Source organism: Triturus cristatus, chromosome 3_1 (assembly GCF_964204655.1).
Source record: "Triturus cristatus chromosome 3_1, aTriCri1.1, whole genome shotgun sequence".
Classification (NCBI taxonomy): Eukaryota; Metazoa; Chordata; class Amphibia; order Caudata; family Salamandridae; genus Triturus; species Triturus cristatus.
This window is the reverse complement of record NC_140583.1, coordinates 889,548,425-889,572,692: the sequence shown is the minus strand read 5'-3', so window position 1 is coordinate 889,572,692 and position 24,268 is coordinate 889,548,425. Positions and strand designations below refer to the sequence as shown.

Here is a 24,268-nt window from a genome sequence, read left to right as displayed (position 1 = left end):
TTGCTGGCTATTGGCATTGATGTTTTTTGGGTATTGATATTACTTTACTGACTGTTAAACAATCGCCTCAGCCGCATTGTGGCGTGGTCGCCACTGGGGGCATCGGATGCGTGATCACTTAGCCACGCCGTTTCACCGTTCTATTGCAATCTTATTCACCTCTGGCCCTCTAAGGGGCGCGAGCTCCGCACACGCAGGGATGCATTCCCGGCAACATCCCCCGGCATTATTTTCACCACAAGGGTAGAGACGTGAGGGAGATGTTAGCGCTATAGGGCGTAGGGCTGGGATAACGAACCGGCTCTTGACATTCTTGAAACTCCAGGGGTGCCTCGGAACGCACCGCACTGACGAGGTCTTTGCCTTCCGTTTGTAATTGTAAGACATACCTCAGTGTGCATGTGTGCGACGAGCCGGTTCCCTAGCATTTCATTCTCCTGCTCCAGATAATAGGTTCTTTACGCCGCAGAGCACGTTTTGACAGGCAGCCCGATTAGCCAACACAAATATTTCTTGTACTAAAGCTCCTATACTCCTCATTGTAGTTTCAATACATTTATATTTCTTGTCCCCAAAGCACCCGTGGCAATGGCTTTGGTGAGACGTTGGAGTCTGTAGAGGAGGAGCAGATGCTTCTCCCCATCCAGGAAGAATTGGTGGATGCCACTGATGCATCCCTGGCGAGGGTGGTCTCCTCAGCTCTAGCTCCCCTGAGTCAGAGGATCATCAAATTGTAGTCTTTTACCCCCATTCGGGAGAATGTCTGAGGCTTGTGCCTCCTATCAACACTCAGGGTGCCCCTAGGGGCGGATCCTGGCGGTACGGTCAGGATAAGGTACTTGACGTCCTGGGTCCACTTCTGAAGGTTTTAGATATGGTCAAGGATGTCAAAGTTTCAAGCCATATGATTAATCCCATTATCTCACATGTACGGCCCAACTGGTCCTGTGCTTCCTGGGCAATGCTAATTGTGCCCGATAAACAGAGCGTTAGCGCTCACTATTAATCAAAATAGAACCCAGACTTTGGGAATTGGCCACCACAGAGGCTGGCCAGGTGGCGAATGGGTGTCCCTTCGGGGAACCTTTCATTAAGGAGCTCTCACACTTTGTGAACACGTTCATGTCGCTGGATGAAATGCAGCAATCAATTTGCAAAGTGTTCAGCCAGCAAGTTTTTGGAGGGGCCAGAAGAGGTAGAGGGCGCTCCACCGGCCTATGTACCCTTCTAAACCCCACAAGCTTCAAACTCGCCAATCCATTAAGTGGCAAGATCAGACAGATTTGATGGGTTCTACCCCTCCGGTGGCAACGCACCAGCTGGCACCACTGAGTTCCCTTCTTCTCTACACAGGGTGGGGGGGGGGCGGACTGTAGGTTCAGACAAAACTGGGTGACTGTCACAGGGGATGCATGGGTGCTTCAGACAGTGACTGGATGCCACAGAGAGTTCTACGGCTCCCCCCGTCAACACATCCGCCCCAGGCCTCTGGTTTTCTCTCAGGAAGGCAGGCAGGTAGTCAACAGAGGTGCCCAAACTCCTAGAGAAAGGGGTATTTACCTATTCCTCCCTCCACCTCAGGCGGTTCTGAGTAACATCTTCCTTGTAGAAAAGAAAGACAAGGGTTTTCGACCAGTGATAAATCTAAAAGATTTCAACCAGTGGGTGGTGTATCGCCACTTCAACATGGAGGGGATACACCTCTTAAAGAACATTTTGTTACCTGAAGATTGGCTAGTGTGACTGGATCTGAAGGACGCCTATCTTACAGTCCCAATCTTCCCACCTCACAGGTGTTTTCTGCTATTTGATTGGTGAGGACGGGTCTTCAAATCCATATGCCTTCTATTCGGTCTGTACTCAACACCATGTTGCTTCACCAAGGTGCTACGGCCGGTCATGGACTGGTTACTGGCACGGGGAGTAAGACTGATAGTATACCTGGATGAAATCCTTCTGATGCACAAGGATAGATCCACGCTAGTTGCTAAACTCCTAATGACTAGTTCCCTCCTTCAGGATCTGGGATTCAGTGTGAATGGTCAGAAAGCAGAGTTTGTCCCGGCCCAATAAATGCCCTTTCTGGTCTTCTAGATTGATACAGTGACACAATCACTCCAACTTCCCCAGAAGGGGATGGTTCTCATGCATCAGGAAAGGCGCAAAACGCTGGAGAAGGATACATTCTCACTTCGACATCTGGCCAGTATCGTAGGACTGCTGTCCTCATCCATCAAAGCGATTTTTCCATGCCCTGGGCACTACCTTGATCTTCAAAGGATTAAGGCCAACATCTCAGGAGTGGACTGACGTATACACAGGAACTATCCCTCTCCCCTGAGGCCCGTACATATCTGCAGTGGTGGCTCGACCATATGCACGCCTGGAATGACACAGCAATATTTGAGTCAGCTTTGGATCTAGCAATAGAATCCAATGCCAGCTGGCAAGGATGGGGCGCACGCTGTGGGGATATTACCTAAGTAGGACAGTGGTCAGAACATAAGGAGGCTCTCATCAGTTGTTTGAAACTCTTCTCAGGGTCCATCGCAGTGTGCAGCCTAGCGACCAACAAAGTGTTCTGCTCCATTCTAATAAAGATGGACAACATGTCTGTAGTGTGGTATATCAACTGCCTGGGGGGGCACTTGATCCAAGATCCTGGCGGGCCCGGCCAGAGTCGTTTAGAATCACTGCTTGTGGAATGAGTTGTCGGTTACAGAGGAGTACCTACTGGGGAAACCCAATCAGGCACCAGACTGCCAATCCAGACACCTGAAAGAAAACAGCACATGGAAACTAGATATCACATTATTTGAGAAGATTGTGGACCGGAGGGGTCCCAGTGAGGTCGACCTATTTGCATCGAGCCTGAATCATCAACTACAGCGCTTCTTCCGTTGGCGCCCAGATCCGTTTGCAGAAGTCACAGATGCATTCCTGCAAGACTGGAGCCTGATTGGGGGGTATACGTTCCCTCCTTTTTCAATGATCGCCCAACTCACGGCGCTGGTCAGGTATCAGAAGGCAGAGGTGATCTTGGTAACACAACTCTGGAAGTCGCAAATATGGAATCCAGTTCTGGAACTTTCCATGGATTTTTCAATCCCACTTTCCCAGACTCATCTGCTGACGGATCCCCATGGCAACTTGCATCAACTGGTGCAGGACGGATGTCCCCGGCTGATGGCCAGGAGGATTACAGGGGACATTGGTAAGTTCCGGGCTTTTCGACAGAGGCTTTCGCTCCCATCAGATGAGCATGGGCAGACACTATGGTCAAGAGATACTACACGGCTTGGCGCACATGGTCGGGCTGGTATCTGCAAAGGGATCTTGATCCCGTGGGGACAGGCATAATGCATATCGTTAGCTTCTTGTCTGAATTGGCAGGCAAGAACTTGGCGTATCGCACAATCAATGTATGTTCGAAAGCAAGCTAAGAGGGGCACGTGCCTCTCCACGGCACTCCGGTGGGGGAAAATCCTCTGATCTGTCGACTTTGAAGGGAATTTGTTTATCTTTTCCTCCTGCTCCAAAGTACTCCTCCCTATGGATGTTAACATAGTACTATGTATGCTGGGGTCTTGGCAGGATAAACAGTACCGGTCGTGTAAGGAATTAACCTGTAATTGGCGATGCGGTTAGACCTCATCTTTTGTAAGAGGGTATCCGATGTTCGGACACTGGACATTACAGCACGTATGTTTATCCAGAATTGGGTATTTTCCCCCCATTTCTGGAAGTACCAAAACCAGAGTGGGTCACTATCCAGCTGTCCCGGGTCACCCCAAATTGTGCGTTGTGCGCTGCTTGAGAGCTTATGAGACCATGACCAAAAAATATCGTCCTCAGGGGATGGCCCAACTTTTTATATCTCTCAAGAAACTTTTTAAAGCGGTCTCGGCAACCACTATTGCCCGCTGGGTGAGATGGGTGTTACAAGAAGCTGGAGTAGATATATCAACCATTGGGGCTCACTCCATCAGGGGAGCGATGGCTTTAACGGATGAAGACTACAGTCTTTGGGAGGACTATAATTTTGATCCATATTGACATGGTATTGCTGAATAATTGATGTCAATGTTTACCTATTAATGTTCATCAGACTTATTAAATGCATTGTTAATTTAGTACGATACCGATTAAAAATATCAAATTGTGTTATTATATAGGAGTAATATATATTCCAGGAAGTGCCTTTTCCTTGATGCCGTTTATAAGGGACTCTCTCAATCGTCAGACTGGATCTGGAAAATTCTACTAAGCATGCCTGCATGCTGGTATGAGGCATCAGCAACTCCATGCTGAAGACGTTCTGCTACAATGGTGACTAGCAGAACAGTATAAAAGCGCCACACCCATGTACACGTATTGGCTGTGACCTCAAAGTCTATGGGAAGACTGGCACAACCAGTGAGCATATCTCTAGATTAGAACCATTCTAGATGGAAAAGGAGCCCATTTCACTGAACAGGGTGTTGTGAGGGCAGATGATGAATTTGTGGATAGGGAGTACCCATTAGGAAGATAGATACCGAGAGGAAATAAACTTGTTCCTATAATGGATACCTAGCTATAGATTCCTCATCTTGTGAATGGATACCATAGCAGTACATTTTTAAGGTAGTCTGTCTGTGAACTAGCTCAGACTCAAAAGTACTGCAGGACCGAACAGGCACTATGCCCTATTCGACAGACGCAATTGTCAAAGCATTAGTGCTTTGTGAATGTATGTACAAATTTGCATTTATGTAGCTGCCTGACAAATTTCCAGGACAGGTGCTTTGAGTTCTATCATGGCAGTAACAGCCTTAGCATTGGTGGAATGAGCCAATAAGAATTCTGGAAGCTACTTCACCACTGCTTAGGAGGTCTATATGCAGAGAACAATCATTGGCAATGGTACATTTTTGCACTGCCTTGACCTTTGCCAGGAGAAGCCCATAAAAAGCTGGTTATCCACTTGATGTTCTTTGGTGAAATCTATGTAAATTGTTAAATCTCTCTTGGGGTCCAGATGGCAGAGTTTCTCTTCCTCCTTAGAGGGTTGCAGTGGAGCAAAGAATGACAGACAGGGGTGATAGCCAGCCAAAATTAAATGAAGTGACCACTTTCAGCAGAAAGGAAGTGGGGGTCCTCAGCAACTTATCTGGGAAGGATGTTTTTTAAGGTGGGTTAAGAGAAAGGACCTGCAGCTCACTAACATGCCGTGCGGGTGTAATGGTGATATGGAAGACTGTTTCGAATGTCAAAACCCTTAAGGGACAACTGTGCAGCAGAACACATCGGGTGCACATGAAAAGAGAACTAAATTCAAGTCCCACTGTGACAACTCAAAGGGCGTTGGTGGAAATAGATGTTGCAAACCTTTAAAAAATCTCATTATAACCAGTGATTTAAATAAAGAAGGCTTGTCTGCCACCTAGAAAAAAAAGACGAAAGAGTCAAACAACCTTTAGCAGTTCCTATTGCAAGTCCTTGCTGGACCAGGGGTAAAATAAACCAAACTTCAGACAACCTGGCTTGCAGTAGATCAATTTGGCAGGTGACACACCAAGCTACAAATATGTCTCAATGAGTGGTGTACCTTGTTCTTGCAGAGGGACGTCCTGTTGCAAAAATGACATCAAAGACCTCTGGAGGAAGGCTGAAGGAGGTCAACTGCTGCAGCTCAATCTACAATTATAGAGATGCACATTGTGCAGGCCTGGATGCGGTACCTTGCTCTACTGCTGCAACAGGAGATCTCCTGGCCCAATCCAGTGTCACTAGAATGACTTGGGCCCAGGCATTCCAGATCTTTATCAGAATCAAGGCAGGGGAGGAAGTAACAGGAATGCATATAGGAGTCCTGTGCTGCACTCTAGACAGAATGAATCTCACAGCGAGAGTCCTTTTGGAAACCACAACGTGCAAAAGTGCCGACATTGCATTTTCTCGGAAGGCAAAAAGATCGAACACCGGTTCCCCACACTGATAGAAAACACTCTGCGCCACCTCCAAGCGATACTGCCATTCACGGTCTGCTAATCTTCATTGGTTGAGTTTATCCGCCCTTCCGTTTAAAGATCCTGCCAGGTGGTATACCACCAAATAAATTACTTGGAGTTCTAGCCATCTCCAGAGACATAGAGCTTTATGGCTCAGGCTGCAAGACCTCACCCGTAATTATTTTTGCAGTATGACATGGTGGTGGTGTTATCTGTGGTCGTCCGCACCAGCCTTCCTCTGATGGCAGGAAGACGTTCAACATCAAGCGAATCACCCTCAGCTCCAACAAACTGATGTGGAGTCTATCTTCCATTAGAGACATAAGGCCTCTGATCTCCACCTCTCTCAGATGGCCTCTGCAGTGATGCATCTGTCAGCACTGTGAAATCTGGGTGGGGTAAGGAGAGGGATCTGCCACTGGCCCAATCGCAGACCAGCAGCCACAACTCCTGGTCTTTTGCAGTCTCCTCTAAAATCTGGATACAATCTGACAGATTCCCCTGGTGCTGTGCCTACTGAGACTTCAGGTCCCACTGCAGAGCCCACATATGCCACCTAGCATATTTCACCAGCATGATGCAGGAGGTTAACAAACCCAGCAGCCTCAAAGTCACCAGCACTGAGAGCCAGGAAAGAGTCTGAAACATAGGGATCATAATGTCGTAGTCTCTCCAATCTGGGGATAGGCACAAAAGGGCACTGTATTCAGAATGGTTCAGATGAAAGGGAATATCTACAAAGGAGTCAGTTGTGACTTCAGTTCACTGATAATAAACTTCAATGGTGTGAGGAGGTTCGCCATCATCTAGAGATGATTGAGGACTGCCTTGGGTGACCCCGCCTTCAAAAGACAGTAGTTGTGGTAGGGAAAAACTGGTACTCTAATCTCTGAAGGTGTGCTGCGACCACCGCCTTCACTTCTGTGAACATCCGAGCGGCACCTGTAAGACCAGATGGGAGCCCTACACACTGAAAATGCTTGTGGCCCACTGTGAAATGCAGGTAAGCCCCTGTGGATCCTTGGGGCCCGAAGGCGTGCCAAAGGGAGCCGCTAAGTGTGAAAAACACACAAAACGGCCGCCCAAATATCCTCATTTGCTGTAACATTGCTGAAGGACTCGGAAATTCAGGGTGCATTGGGACTAGAGTCCAAATCAGCTCCAAAGAAGATCAGGAGTGGGATTGGGAGGCATAATGATGCCAGTGTGCCCTCTCTGGAGTCCGAGAGTAGCGGGAAGGGTTAAATTCATGCATTAAAAAATACTTTTTGGACTTACCCCAAGATTTCAACTGCGACTCTGATCTAACTACAGAACGGGACATTTCTTTTGACTTCAACCCTTCATGGCATAGAGTCTCACAATGTTCGGTGACATACAACCTCACCTCATGGTCCCGTATGGCATTCGGACTCATCATGCTCTGAACCCAGGCACAACGAGTGTACTTCATGGGGTCCATCACAGACATCCAGTTGCAATAGTCCTTACACAGCTTGAACAGTTTGTTAGAAGGTGATATTTTCCCCTTCAAACTGTAGAATTTCGGGGAAAAAAAAGAGTTGGTATGCATGGCTGGTGCTTATATGCGTCTCCGCTCACCACGGATCGGAAAAGACGTTGGTGTGAAGCCACACAACTCCACCTACCGACTGCTTTGAATTTAGGAATATTCACTAGGCAAGGAATCTTCGGTTAGAGGAATCCCATTTTTTTGTTTTTAATAAGTGCCTTTCTTCACAAAAAAGGCAAAGAAAAATCAACATGCCATATGTATCATTATATTGAATATCTCACTGGGTTCATATTGCTGTTCTTTACAAAAGGCTCTGAGTGTTAGAAGGTGGTTACGGAAAAACAAGAAAAAAAAGGAGTACCTGTGGAGTGTAGAAAACCACTAGCAGTCAAAAGCTGAAAAAGATTATACTAACCTCTGCAGCTGCTACTTCTGTGAAGGTACTTAAGGCTCTCTCCACATTTGGTTTCTGTTTGGTTGCCATCAAACAGTAATTCTCCATTATGCGAAGCTGAATGTGCCCATGAATTGTTTGAGGTTTGAGTTCTTTGAGCAATTTTTCAGCCGTTCTTGCAGCCAACTGAACTGATTCTTGTTTCTCTGTTGAATTTCTATAAACAAAATTATTTTTGTGAAAATAACATCTTAACAAGTGAAGCAAATCGGCAATAAACATAAGAGTAAATCATTATGAAACAAGCATATTGTAAAGCACTGGCAGGCATAATTGATATACTAAAGGATGTATTTGAGGACGCAGAAAGTTAATTGCCACAGTGTCACCTCAGGAGACAGGGTAATGGGTTTTTAAGGAAACCATTAAACAGAACCATCTCAAGACCATTCATTTCACAGAACAAAAAGACTTATTGTTTCAATAAAAGAAACTTTTTATTAACAAAAAAATATTAAAAATATAGCACTGGAAGCATGACTTCGGGAGCCAAGATCTTTAGCACTGTATGTCACTGTCACAAGCTCATAACCTCAAGCACCATGGGTACCAGAAGGTGTGGTCAAGCACAGAAGTAGCAATCCTCCAATAGGGGATGAAATATTGGACCTCAAGAGGCCCACTGAAGGTGGTTTAATGTTGCGTTGCCTCCCTGCCCCTGCTGTCTGGTAGCGAGGATAACTGTTGGTGGACCTGGTGGTGGAACCCAGCACTTCTCAATGAGGGCGAGGATGTTTGTAGTGTTAGAAGTGCTACAGATCTGAGTCTCGAAATATAGGGGGTAATGCTCAATCAAATTCTGTGGAGGGGAAGCTTAAAGATTGCCCTCTCGTTTGAAGAACTTACTGAATTCCTACAGGACGGTTAGCGGGTGTATGAAAAAAACGCTGCAATTGTGATATTGGTATTGATAACAGCTGAAATGAGGAATCAGGTGCTTCTGGTTGCAATGGCGAAAATAAAGATACTGTATGGTAAGGGTCAACATTTAAACTTTTCATGTTTCCTGACCTCAAACCAGAGACTGTCGCATACAAGAGCCCTTTTGGAAGTTGAAAGAATAAAGATATGAACAACTTAGCTAGTTACAGCGGCACTAGGGAAATTTTGAGGCTCAGGGAAGACTTTGAAGGGGAAATATACTCCTTCATGCAAACTGGGCTGCTCAGACGTTGCTATATAAAGCAAGAGGGAGCCAGTGCTAGATGGTCCTATTTTTGAGACCAGAGGGAGTTGGGGTGCGTCGAAAGGGGTTCATCACATGAGTGATCACCCTGGGCCGTTAGTCTGAGACAAATTCTCCCTGAGAAAGGCGAGGGAAATGACAAAGAGCTGGCTCTTATTGAGCTTATTCAGTTTGATTAATCTCCTCTCTTGGATTTTAAGAGATGTTCATAAATATTTTATATGAGTGACTAGCTGTAATGTGTAGGTAGAATGGAGTCACATTTTATGATTTCCTAAAATGTTTTATGTTTGCAGCTAAAACTCCTCCTTGTGTTTAATCTTTAATGAATAATGTTTTCCAAAAAAGATAGTGTTAGCATTCCCAATACCTTAACATATGATGGCACAATGATTTAACCTTAGATCAACAACATACAGGGCGAGTTAGTGTCCCGCTTTAGGCATCCTGCGACTATGTAACCACAGGATTATTTATTCTTTTCCACCTCTCCGGCATACTATTATGTATAACAACCTCAATCTATTTCCAAGTGGGAGGCAGTCGACGTTTCATGGCTCACTTCATTGAAATACATCTTCAATCAGGGCTTTAAATTGATTTCAATTCTTAACCCATTCACTCAGCACATAACAGGCTACAAAGGTCCTTGTCAACCAGAGTGCCACTTGTAATGACTTCGGGAATGTGGCCTAATCCCATTCACAATAAATGTTTTTGCAATAATCAGAAACACAATCCAACTAGAACACGGAGTACACAAGAATCCTCATTTAAATAGTTGCATATCCCTGCAAATGAATTCATTAGGGGGACACTGCTTTATGAGAAATCTCTTTTGAGCAATGTCAGAGTCGAACAGTCAAGAAGTTGAAAGAGTTGTAGGATTCCAGTCCGAATTCAAATTTAACATTACCACTGCTCTACAACTAGACATAAATGTCATCCATTGGGTCAGCTGGATACCACAGCGACAAGGACGCAAGGTAAAAATACAGTACATCACAGTTGGAGTGATTACTTGCAATCAAATGTAATTTTACATCATGAAACAGATTTTATCGGTTATTCTGGGCACAAAATTACAGAAGCAGTTGTGATGGAGACTGGAGTCCTTTTTGGAAATGAAAAAAGAAAGACACGATGAACAAGTTAAATGATTACATTAATATTTAGTTTAAACAGTAGAAAGGCAAATCAGTAAAGCCTGCAGTTCAGACGAACAGGTGATTATGCTGCCGACATGTGGAGCTGCAGAAATCTGAGGGCACTGAAAGTTATTAACCTCTGGCTAAAATAGAAATGTAATTGAAAGTGGTACTGGATGTTAAAAAGTATACACCTGGATCTTGTCCCCATAAATGTGGAACCCCACAATGCTCTTTTCTCCAAATTGTCTTAATAGCTTCTAAACACTAACTTTTATCAACAAGGCTGCTTTTCATATAAAGAAATACTACCCAGTGTTTTTACACTTTTACTAACAATATGATACAAAAAAAATCTCTGACCCTGTGAAAGAAAAAGTGGCTAGAATTGTGAAATTAATTTGTAGTACTCACCCTATGTCACCATCGAGATTTTCAAACACCTCGCCACCTATAGTTTCATTATCCGGGTTCAAACAGATTTCTATCATGTTATAAACTGCATTCTGGCCCCAGTCACTGTCCTTTCGAGCTTTATTAAAGTGACGGAGGGCATCATTAGGTTCTCCAGTATACCTTAATAGGAAAGAAAAATTAGACGTTCCTGAGTTCAGTATTGGTGCTCTTAGCAACCACATTGATTTCCATACTGTAAATTGGTTTTCAATTCCAGTGAAATTGGCATAAAGGTTTCAACAACAAAAAAAGTAGTGAAAAGCATCTGGTTAAATACAACTTTAACTTCCTAACTCCAAGCAATGCTCATGACATCACATCACCAAATTAATGACTGATTACATCCTTGAATAGAGGTGTGGGATAGAATGAGATAAATATCTAATGGGCTTCATTGGAACGATAACCACACATGATTTACTACCACCAGCAAGCAGATAGGCAAGAAACAGAGTCTAGGTAGTACAAAGAGAAGTCAAAGCGAGTCAGCATGCACAGCATATCGACAGCATTACACGTCCTGTAATTTAACTGATGTTCAAGTTTAATCTTTGCTGGACTCCGCTAAAGGCAAAACTTATAAGACTTTACCATATAAAATGGATGCAGGCAGGCTGCTCACTGAATGAATCTACAGCTTAAGTATAAAATGCTCATTACAACTATGGTCTCGCTAGGATAATATTATCTATATTTAGTGTAAATTGTTCCTTTGATTGCTGGATTCTTTATGGAACAGGCCCACTTCTTTTTTTTCTGAACTGTGTATTTATTGTAGCTGATAGCATTTTCTTCATGCTTTCCACAAATGTATCCCTACAGCAAGCATATACAGATTTTGGCTGAGGGACGGCTGGCTGCCAAGGTAACATCAACCACTTCTGGAGGAAGTTCGAAAGCGCTCAACTGTTGCCGCTCAACATTCAATCATGGAGGTGCACACTACGCAGGACAGGGTGCATGTGGAGAAACTAGAGGCAAGATGCGGCCTGGTTTTCCGTCTCGTACCATTAGCATTGAGAGATCTCACATACTGAAGCTTTGGCCTAAAGCATATTGATTAAAATGATCTGAAAGAAAGAGTCAGGGGAATGTGGTGAGATAGGGGCAACCTATTTAAGGAGGGTAGACTTCTTCAGAACATAATGGTCGGCGATAATATTCATTCCATTTATGGTGAATCTGGGCCAGGTGTGAATTGAGCCAACTCCCCCTGCATCATAGAAAGCAAGGATTTGTGATAAAAGAAAGGAGTTAAACATAGCTGAAGACCTACTCTATCTAAAGGACAAGAAATCTATGGTGTTGGCCCAACATATTAAAAATAACACCTCCATTTTAGTTTATGAGCTGGGTATTTATTGAAACTGAAAGCATTTTCTTCATCCTTGCACCAAAGTTAATATGAGGAAAACTTTCCTACATCTGATCTTAAACATGTTAAGGAATGCCATGACATTACTTTCTATTCTAGAGACCAGGGAGATTGAATACAAAACATGCATTTTTGTTTGCAGGATGTATTAGCTTTCAGTTGAAAATGCAATTATGGGCTGTTCTCCGCTGGAAGGGTCTAGCGCCGGGATTCATTCAGGCTCTACAAGCTTTGTATATATCCCCAACCGCCAAAATACGTATCTCAGGGAATGAATCATGCTATTTTTCCATTAGCAGGGGCACCAGACAAGGATGCCCCTGCTCTCCTTTTCTTTTTGCTTTATTTATTGATCCTTTTTTGTCTTTGATAGAAAAATCCCAAAATATCTCTCCAATTACTGTTCATGGAATTGAATATAAGGCATTGGCATATGCCGATGACATAGTGGTACTAACAGATAATGTCGCCGGGTCTTTCGCGGCATTGGAGATTCTGGCAGCTCAATTTCGGGCTATAAGCTAAATATTGCAAAGACGCAAATTCTGCAAACATCGGCCATGCCAATATCCCAAGTCCCTATTAGTACACAGGCAACATATTTGGGTATACAGATCTCGGCCGATGTCGAGCTGATTTCGGATTTGAACTATTCTTCTGTCACTAATCTGCTCCACAATAAGCTAGAAAGATTGGATCATTTGCATCTTTCATTATTTGGGCGCTGTAATATCCTCAAAATGTTTGTCCTTCCTAAATTTTTATATTTATTTAGATCTATTCCACTTTTAATTTCCAACTCCACTTTAATAAGAGCTGAAAGGATCTGTCAAAGGTTTCTATGGGCGTATCGTAAGCCAAGAAGGGCCACTAAATGGACCTGTCTCCCGCAGGATCGTGGGGGGTGGTCAGTCCCGACCTTAACATATTACTATTGGGCAGCTATGATTCAACATTTTGTTCTTCCAATATTAGGAGAGACTGACGAGATTCCGCTGCATTTAGTGCCATCAGTATATTCAATTGCATTAGGAGATGCCACAAAAGAATATTAACAAGCATTCTTGAGCCAAGCTATTTAAAAAAAACTAGATTTAAGGTGGTGTGGGCACTATTCGCGATCTGGCAAAAAGTACGGCGTCATTTTCATATCCCTAAGCTTAACTACTACATGCCATTAAATGCCTCTGGATTACTCCCAGTAATATTCCAAGAGGGGGTAGCCTCCATCTGGGCTTCTCAAGGTTTGAGGGATATCGGAGATTTGGCTGATCTGGGCCTGATGGCTTCTTTTGTGTCTCTAAAAGATAAGTTTCAACTACAATCTAATCATTTTTTCAAATATTTACAATTCAGAAGTTTTCTTGATAAAAAACTTCTTTTGAATCCAACTTTGTTTGATAAAATTGAAATTGTGGAATTAGTAAGAAGGAAAGTAAAAATTGGGATTTTGTATCAGTCTTTTCTGTCTCAACTTCCACATGACTTAGCCGATCATAATAATAAATGGGCGATTAAATTTGGAGTACCTTGTGTTGATTTAAAATTCCCATTGACGTTAGCTAGGTCAGTTCTGGTTTCCGGTACTCTTGGCACTCAAAGTTATATGGCTATGTTCAATCTTTATCACACGCCTGCAAAACTGGCCAGATGGGGGGCTGGTAGTGGGGGTAAAAGCTCACTCTGTGCAAGATGCAAATTTCCATCTGCAGATTCTCTCCACATGTTCTATGACTGCCCTGAGTTGTCATTCTTCATTAATCAAATCGAAATCTTTCTCATGCAGATCACTCAATCCTCAATTAAAATTTCTGCAGAAATGGGAATTACTGGCAATCAATATTCCACGGCCCCTGAAAGATCAAGATACAAGCAGGCTTTCTTGTTTATTGCAATGGCAATGGTGAGACTTTGTATCCCGTCTCTCTGGATAAATCCTGAACCGCCCACCTTCTGTCATTGGCAAGCCAGGATGCTTGCCTGGTTCAAATTAGAGACTTCTGTACAAAAGTTTAGAGGGAAGAGACGACGTTTAATTGCCTCTAAGAACTGGGCTCCTTTTGAAGAGTGGTTGAAAAATTAATAATGTACTTTAGTAATGTATCGTTTTCTAGGTCTACATTTCTATTTGTCTTTGGTTTTAGTGCTCAATTAATAATGTTTTTCAGCTGTGCAATTTTTTATGTATATATGTCTGTATGATTTTGGTTCCAATTCAATTTTTTTCAATTTTTTATTTATTATGTTTTGGCTCTCAAAAGAGGGCCACATAGAAGTTTACAATGATAAAAGCAGAAGACAAGTACATATCAAAATTATGACATTTAAGAAACATATTTAAGTACAAAAATAACATACAATGACAGATCTACAGCAGGAAGCAATGTCAAACATCTCCAGAGGCATGTTAATAAATAGCTAAAAAACCTTTAAAAAAGTTAAAAATATAGAAACAGAACATTTCATTAGGAGGCCAATAAAGTGCTTGAAGAAAGCCGTTCAAAGTGGAAATGCCCAGACGGATACAAATAGGTTTTAACCATCTGAGACGCAATATACGGAGCGCAGGGCAGATCAATAAAACATGCATACAATCCTGGGTACTCAATTTACATAAATTGCACATAGGAGAAGAACCGTACCATTTGGATAAAAGTAGATTTAAAGGTACTAGGTCGTAACGTAAAAGAAACCAGAATCTACGAATACCATGCGGCAAGTTCCATGTGACATAGGGTTGGGCCAACTTCATCACATAAGAATTAAGGAGAAGGTCTACATCCCTTTTTTCACAGATTAACTTCTTATCAGACTGAAAACATAGTTCCCACGAGGCCTGTTTTAATACGAGTTTTAACTGTAAGGGAGAATACAAAAACAAAGTGTTTTCATCTAATTTTAGAAGGGTTACGGCTTTTCTAAAATTCCTTACAAGTTGTGAAAACTCTTTAAAATTACCCAGTAATTCACTTCTGAGGAGAGCTCTCATCGTCCCTAGTTCAGCTCTAGCCAGGCAGGCCACCCATTTTACTAGGGCACATAGTCCCTGTACCCAACCGCTCCTGAGACCGAAGTCGAGCCTACAAGCGGCCAAAGAGCACGCAGTATTTAGAGAAGATAGGGATCTTAAGAGTTTCCCCTCAATCTTATGGCAAAAGTCCCAATATTTCACTTCTATAAGTTCTATACCATACAGTATCGTTGCGGGGATTTTAGACCTGTACACCTCCAGTAAACACGAAAAGTGCCTTTTCCCCGTAGCCTGAGAGAGGGAGTTTAAACCTTTGCCATGGGCGAGGGCTTTGGGTGAACTATGCTCAATATGGGGCCTCTCACTCAAGTTAGCCGTGATAATTTTCCCCAGAAAGGTATAGGAGTTAACAACTTCCAGTTTTTGGCCGCCGATATACCATCCAAAATTTACAGATCGGCACTTCTTCTTACCGGCTATGCACATAACTTTACTTTTAGATATATTAATCTTCATGCAATGGGCAGCAGCAAAAACATGAAGGGCATGTAGCCGATTTGTGAGTCCTTTAGGAGTCAAGTCTAGAATAAGGACATCATCGGCATACATCAAGCAGGATATTGGGGTCCCCCCGATCACCGGAGCAATACCCTCACTGACAGACAAGGCGGCGGGTAGGTCTACAGTATATAAGGAGAACAAAAGGGGAGCCAATAAACAGCCTTGTTTAAGGCCATTCAAGGACGGAATTTGGTGAGAGAGCCCCCTTTCGCCCCCTTGCAAGACACTACACCAAGTCTCTGTATGGAGAGTCCGAACAAGCTCCAATAGATAAGCTGGAACACCAAGAGCAGCCAATTTTCTCCACAGCGTTCTACGATCTACTTTATCGAACGCTGTGGAGAAATCAATAAAAGCCGTATACACCACCCCCCCTCTCACCTGCACGTATTTATCAGTAACCACATGGAGAGCGGTGAGGTTATCCAAAGTACCATGCCCCCTACGGAAGCCAGTTTGTTCAAGAGGCAAGATATTATTCTCCTCGACCCAGTCGGAGAGGAAATTCAAAAGACATTTCGCAAAGACCTTTCCGATAGAGTCGAGGAGGGCTATCAAACGATAATTGCTGGGGCTATCCCTGGTTCCCTTCTTAAAAATAGGGACCAAGATACTTCCCCTCCAGGAGGCAGGTACCGTTTTAGACAAGAAACAGGCTTTAAACAATGGATACAGGATTTTACTCCACCTTAAAGGATCCTGCTTCAGGCATGTCATAGGGAGTTCGTCAGGACCCATTGCCCCAGAGGCACGCATATTTTTTATAGCCATCTCAATTGCTTCCTCTGTGGGATAATTAATGAGTCCTTCGGGCGTTGCATCTAGGACAATATCTTCACCTGATTTTGGTTCCAGTGTCAATCTCTTTCCCACCACCATGGGATAAAATAAAAAAACAATAAAATAAAAAAAATTAAAAAAAAATGAAAATGCAATTATGTTGTTCATATTTTAAAGTAATGTATAATTTGTAAATTAGATGCATTTGTAATGTTGTGAAACTTTTTTATTATGTTATTGGTTAACACTTATACAATTGAAAAGCCACCTCTAAATTGTTGGGCAGGGCTCTCTATTTAAAATATTCATCTAGGCTCCATTGAAATCTACATTAGGTGGCTCTGATTAAGCTATAAAGCTATATAATTTGTGACATTTCATTTGTGTGATAGGCACTATTAGGCAAGATCAGAGCCTTCTGTTGATCTTAGGAATTTGGAAGCTCAGTTAACCGAAACAAGAAGTACCACAATGCCTGGTGATTTTGTAAATTCTGTAACTTTTAATCATAAGGATTGCTGGTCCTAAATATAAACCTTCATCTCTATACTATCACTCCTACATCAAAGATTATAGATGTAGCATCAATGTAAAGTTACTTACCTTTGGGAACACGTTTTCTAGTAGAGACTATCTAACTGCAGATTTCCCACCTTTTAAGTACTTACCCATGTGTCAAGACTGGAGCCCGAATATATTTAGAATTAGACGTGTGCACTGGAAGCTTCACACAGATGTTGTTCCATGCTGGATGTGAAGTGCGAGGGCCCATATAAGCACCACACATGCACGCTGATGTTAGTTGCTTTCACGATACTTCCGCAGACGTGGAGCCAAACAGATTGGTCATGACTAGTATGCAGAGTCCTAATTTGGGATCTTTTTACATGAAGAGACAAATTCATGGAATGGGGGTGTGGGAGGGTTGGTAAGGAATCTACGGCTACTTAGAGTCTGTATCAGAAATCTAACATGCCTTATTCAGAGCGACTAGGGGGACTTGGGCCCAGTCGGTCCTGACCTTCAGAACTCAGGGAAGGAGAGGTATCGCCAGAAACGCTTGCAGGAGTCCAAAGTTCCACTCTACACGGAACTCCTCTCAGACTGAGCAACACCTTGGAAACTCCAACGTAAAACAGTGCTAACAGTGCACGTTCTCAGCAGTGGCGAAAAGATCGAGCCAGAGTTTCTTATTAGCAGAAAAGACCATGTGCCACCTCTGGATGTAGTAACTGCCTTTCATGATCCAAAAGGCATCGACTGGTTAGTTTGCGCATTCTGGCATTCAAGGAACCCGCCAAGCGACGAGGGGTCTGCTGTTAACCGAATCACAATCCAGCTGCCACCACTGCATATCTTTTGCAGTCTCCTCCAAAATCCAGATCACAAAGCTTCCATGAGTGTGGGGCCCAATGGGACTTCAGATCCCACTGCAGATCCTGCATATGCCATCTAGAGCTCTTGACCAGCAAGATGTCATCAGTCACATCAGCCTCAACGTCATCTTCATTGGGATCCAGGACTGAGGTTGAAACATCGGTATCAAAGCTTGAATATTCTGGATTCTCTTCTACAGGGCAGACACAAAACTCCACTGTTTCCAGAATGGTCCTGATAAACAGGAGCTTCTGTGAAAGGGTCAGGTGTGACTCTGGCATGTTGATAGTGAACTTAAACGATATTAGGAGGTCTGCTGTAGCCTGGAAGTGGGAGACGACTACCTGGAACGAGTTTGCCTTCAACAGCCAACCACAGAGGTAGGGGAAGACTAGGACCATTGACCTCTGTAGGTGAGCTGCAACCCCCACCATCACTTTGGTCTTACCAGCACCCTTTGGGTGTTGACAAACAGGCAGCACCGCAAACTGGAAATGATTATGGCCTACCGCCTGCAGTGTGGGGATATGAAAATAAGCGTCCTGCAGACCAAGCTCTACATCCAGTCTCCAGGGTAAGCATCTTGAACTTGTCCTTTTTAAGAAAGGCATTGACAGGAAGTAGGACTAATATGGGAAGAGGCCCCCGTCCTTTTTCGGCACCACCAAGTAGCAGGAATAACAACCACGATCGACATCTAGTGCAAGGAACATCTCTATTGCTCACTTGGCCAAAAGCCTATGTGTCCTGCTGCCAGAGGGACAGATTGTCCTTTTGGGCCATTCTGATGATAGATGCAGCGGGGTTTTGAGAATTGGTAAAGAATAACCCAGCGGAACAATTTGCAGGACCCACCCTTCTTAAGTTGTCGCCTGCCACCCTGGCAGAAAGTGTCAGATGCTGCCCCCGACAGGGTGACTTTGGCAGTTAAGGGCACGCTTAAGAGGTTTGGAGGGAGCAGCAGCTGCGGTTGTAGAAGACTGAGCAACTCACTGTCCCTGTGCCCTTTCTGATATGTACCACACCCGAGCCCTTGAAGCCCCGAAGGGGCGAAACTGCTGGTGTTCCTGACGAGGCGAAAGGCCAAAGGAGTGCACTGCAGACCAGCTATCTTTGAAGCGGTCAGATTATCTCCAAAACGTCAGGAACCATTGATTTCATGCCCACAAGAAGGGTCTGAATGTCTACTGAAAATCCAGTGGATTGCATCCATGTATTTTTGGGAGTAGCCACACTAGTGCCGATTGCCCTACTGATTGAGTCAGTAGTATCCAGTCTGCAGCTAATGGTAAACTTTGCTACATCATTTCCTTCTTGCATGGCCTGACAAAGAATGACCCAGTCTTTTTCCAGAACCATGGGCAACAGTTGGGCCTTGGCGTCCCACCAGGTTGAAAATAAAACCCTAGCAAGAAGCTGGTGTTCATGCAACAAAGAGCTAAGCTTGTAGAGAAAACCCTCATGCCAAAGGTCTCCAACTTCAATTCTCTTTTTGGGGGAGTAGTGGAAAAAGAGTTTGAGTTAAACCAGCTGGCCAAAGCCTACGCCAAAAGGCTTTAATGATTAGGGTGTTGAGTGCGGAAGGTAGGGTCGCCTGCAGCAAGATGAGGGCATCAGGTGATCTCGTGATGCATAGGTGGGCCTGAGCACGGTTTGGTCAAAGTACCCAACTTGACTCAGAAGTCAACTGGTCAGACTACAACACCTCCATCAGAACACTGCGGTTGGAGCTGGCAGGAGTTGAAAGCAGGCGGGCAAGTAAGAAACATGTGCCGGGGGTAAGGGGCACAGAAGGGCAAGTGCTTCATGGAGGGAGGCGGGGGAAGAGCACACAGGCAAGAGAAAGAACCATGGAGAGGGAAAGAGAAGCACACTAGGAAGATTGCAGGAAACATGTACTTTTGTATCGAGCTTAAACAAGAAAAAAATAGTGATTGAAAGACTGAGCAGTGTAAGTACACAGTAATCCGTCCATGCTCCAGTGGAGGTACCAACACATGAACAGTCCACACACGCTAACAAATAATAAGCAAGCAAATGAGTGTGACAATGAAGCCAACCAATTGTAAGAAACGGGCAGGCTTCAAGTCCACACCGTAACCTAACAAGATATCTCACAATTGACCATCCACGCGCTGTCTAATAGGTGAGACCTACTGACTTCACGACTGATGGTGAGATTCTAAATACAGCTCGTTTTACACTGCTGAAACTGCCATCAGTGCATAATGTCAGAGAGATTTACATGCAGCTTGCTGTTATACATTGACAAAGAAGGGGACCTACTCTGTGCCACAACTTATGGCATAGTGTTGGAACTGAGTACGAAAGATTGAGTATGGAACAATAAGAAGCTATTTTTTTTACAATGGCCGGTATAGATCCTCTTATGCATGAGCGAATAAGGTTTAGTTTCCCTGAATGCATAAATGTCAGTGACATTTTATTTATTTGATTTTTTTTGTAGCACAATCTTGACAGTATCCAAGGGTGCTACAGTGCTTTTATGCAAGAAACAGATAGTATTTTTAAATGGAGAAAATATACATGTAGTAAAGAGAAATGATGATTGATACATTTACAGACCCACAGATCTGTATCATGAGTGTACGGTCAACGGTTAAATAGGGGGTGATAATTCAGGCTGTCCCAGAGTGAGAAGGAGATGGCCATGGGAATCTAAGTTGAGAGTTCCAAATGTCAGGGTAATTGCTCCTGAAAGTATTTTTTTAAATGTTGAAAGACATTAACAACTGTTCATAAAGCACATAACATGACTGCTGATGCGTTGTGTGGATAACTTTGTACTAAGTAGTTCAGTTTACACTGACGGTTATATACTTGAGGCTTTGACTTGCATGTTACATTTTCTTACCAGAGATACAGTCCTTTACAATAGTGAAATCCTGGTTCCAATTTTGCTCTTGAGGAATATTTCTCTGCTAAATCGAGGAATCTCGGTACTTCTTCAAGCTTCCCAGCTCTTCTGAGCAGGTCAATTAACCGTGATAGAGTAGCGTAGTTATCTAGAACAAATATTTAATTTGTAATATTTATATTAATTACCAAATGTGTACTATGCAAATATTCATACGAAATACTGAATTGTGTCAGTACCAGTACGTTGCTTGCTCCTCGACCACCGCCAATAAAGTGTCCACACTTTAAACAAATCTAACAAAGGGCTCTTGCAGATAACTGACAAGTGAGATATTCAAATACACAGCTGCAGTATACAACCAGTCTAACAAAGTAAAGACCGAGTAACTAAATACAAGTCAATAACGCAAAAGAACAACATTAAAAGAAAGCAAATACTACCCAGGGTAGTACTATGGTAGAAAACAGTACCGTATCAGCAAGAAAGCAAGAGTACCAAGTCTTCATTGTGTGGGATCCATACAGCAGATGAAGACTTTGTTTCTGGCAATGTTGAGCATCACAATTCACATTTCTATGTTTGTGTTTTGCAGTTTTATACTTATTATCATAAATACTACTGAAGGTATGCATTTGTCATTTTAAGACTAAAAACATAATTAAAATAGGTTTCCTGAAGGCTATGTTATCAATTGAGCAATGTGACACAGTTCTGGGTTTATAAAGGTCCTCTTTGTGCTTCAAACAGGCTCAGAATCTGGAACTCTGCTACCTTCTAGAATAGACAGTGTGCTCAAACACCCCTGAATCTGGGAGGTTTATTACATATAATGTAAATCTTATATTATAGCTCTGGAAACAGACATGCTGCTCCTCCAAGTATATGTAAGTAACAAGCATTTGCAATGCAATAGGTCTCACATGTACGCAAGTTTAAGCTATTGGCATTGAAAATGACAATGCCTTTTATTTATGTTTTAAAAAGCAAAACATAAATAAAAGGCATTGTCAGTTACAATGCTAATAGACAATGCTTTTTATTTATGTTTTAAAAACCAAAACATTACATGCTTGGAACTGGGAGATGGAAATTCAGAGGGTGCTCTGATTTCCACTTATGCTGAGGAGGCAGAGATTCCCACAGGCTGAAAACTCCCAGCGGAGGGCTATTATTGTTTATTTTGGCAACTATTTGCTCCGGGAAGCTGTTTTGGAAAAGGTCCAACCAGATGCCAAGGCACCTTTGAAGGACTCTTTTTCCACCAGACCTGAATTTTGTCATGTGACAGTGGAGAGGCGGTGGAGGCGGAGACAGTTGATTCAGCCATGTCAGGAATTTGGAGCTGACCTTATTTAATCAATCCGGCTCACGTCAAAATTGTCTTTAGCAATAGAATAGAATCCCGGTGTTTACTTCTGAGATAAAGGATAAAGAATCAACATATGGACGAACTGGCTAAAGGGACTTGATTGGTCTAATATGATTAGCAGTTTTCACTGCTGGTCACAGGTGAGGCTGGCGATGATTGATTGAGGGGGACCATTCTTTTTGAAGGTTTTGTTGGAATTCTCATTGACGGGGTGGTGTCTGCGTGGGTGTCCTTTATTTATGCTTACAGGTATGACGTGGGCCAACTGCTTTTAGCTGGGGAGGACTGGAAGTACAGTTTCCAGCATTCAGGACAGCGGTGCTCTTTTTGTCTTACGGTTTTGGTTGCAGGGGTAGGGGTGGGAAAAGTGGGGCTTAGGGAGCTGGGTGGGAGAGAAGGAGGTGTGGAGGGGGTTAGAGGGTGCTTGGGGGAGGAGGGTGCACACTGCAAGAGGTGATTCAAACAATTTTGGTGCTTAAAGGACGGGATTATGATGCCAGTAGCTGGGCCGGTATTCAAGAAGTACTGGAGCAGGTGGAGATAGGGGCACGAAAAGTGGCAAGATGGTTGATCGGTTGCAATAACGGGTCGTGACTGAATATTTGTGGTTTAAATGATGATGCCAAAAGACGGAAAATGGCTGAGGATTTAGAATTTCTGTGGGACAATATTCTATGTCTGCAGGAAATGCATGTGGAGGACTCTCATAATGCACTCTACGCAAGGAAGAAGAACTCGAGGGGTGGTCATTCTGGGGTGTTAAAACAAGTGTAGCTTTAGGAGGCGCTCGGCCTATAAATATGGTAGGTGGGCAATTACTTAATGTCACTATGCTAAGGGTATCTTTACGCCATGTATTGTATATTGGTCTGTATTGGATGATCCTACAATGTTTGATTTTTTGAATATCTAACTGGCGGTTTGGCCTACCCCGATTATAATATACGTGGACTTGTCAATAGAGTTGGTAGGCTCTGAAATACAGGCACTGATAATATAATCGTAAACCCAGAGCTTTCAAAGCGCGGTCTCAGCTGAAGGACCACAGGCTAGTTGATATATGGCATATGATTAAAGCGGCCGACATGGGGATTACATTTTTATGGCCCCCCCCATAGGTCGCATGCCCGGTTGGACTACTTTTTTGTATCCCATAGCTTGTCATCAAAATTTAAATCTAAAAATTTCCCTGGGTTATGTCCGATCACAATCCATTGACCCTTGAGTTCTCTTCCTTGTGTGGGAAGATTAGTACAAAGCTGATCCTTTGAAAGAGGTTTGTTGATGGACCAGGAATATATTTCTCACATGAGTAAATGGGTCCCTGTTTTTCTGAAGTACAACACAGGCAGCGTATGTATGGGTGTAGTGTTGGACACCTTCAAGGATGGTGTGGGGGGAGAAATGTTCAGTTTCAGTCTGAATCAGCAGAAAAGACAACACCAGCTCTTGAGTGAGTTATATGGATAACTGGGAGATATCAAGGAAAAGCCTATGGATGCTGTATCGGCTGAGTCAGATATCGAAATAATTTAGTACAAATTTGCATTAGCCATAGCAGCAATTCGAAAAATTTCAACAAGAGCTGTGGAGAAATATCTTGCATGGAGGCGGGAATGTCACAAGTATAGTGAGAGAGTGGGGAACCTACTGGCTGTTCGTACAAGACAGAACCCAGTCCGAGGAGAAATCGCAGAGAGTAGAAACAGCAAAGGTAAGCTTGTTACGGATTCAGTCAGGGTTCGTGATGGGATTTGAGCATTTTATGAGCGGCTATATCGTGCTGAGGGGGAACATGATGAAGAGGTTATATGGAATTATCTTTATCCCATTCCAGCAGCCAAGATTTCCCCCGAAGATCGTGATCTATTAGGTGATTTACGGGGGAAGAAATGTTTATGGCCCTTAAGGCTCTCACCTTGGGGAAAGCAGTGAGAACTGACAGGATCCCGCTAGAATTCTATAAAGTGCTTTTTACAATCTTCAGTCCAGATTTAATTGATATACTATGCCAGGTACAGAAATGGCAACAGGCACCAGATTCATGGTCTAAAACCAATAATATTGTATTTTTTTTTAAAAAGGAAAGCTTGATAGATCCTGGGTCTTATAGATCAATTACACTGATTAAAAGTGATTCTAAAATATATTCCAAAGTTTTAGCCTCATGGCTGAGCCAAGATATAGGGAAGGTGATCTCT

At 43.3% G+C, this 24,268-nt stretch overlaps 1 protein-coding gene across 1 annotated transcript in view; it reads right to left on the bottom strand.

Annotated features, from left to right (window-relative positions):
• The window catches only part of TTC21B (tetratricopeptide repeat domain 21B), a 557,642-nt gene that overhangs the window by 131,978 nt on the left and 401,396 nt on the right, over positions 1-24,268 (bottom strand). Inside the window, exons 23-25 of the mRNA XM_085645393.1 lie at positions 20,693-20,843; positions 10,712-10,873; positions 7,925-8,120 (exon numbers count right to left, since the gene is read on the bottom strand). Coding sequence (XP_085501519.1) covers positions 7,925-8,120; positions 10,712-10,873; positions 20,693-20,843 — 509 coding nt within the window. The remainder of the gene's footprint in view (positions 1-7,924; positions 8,121-10,711; positions 10,874-20,692; positions 20,844-24,268) is intronic.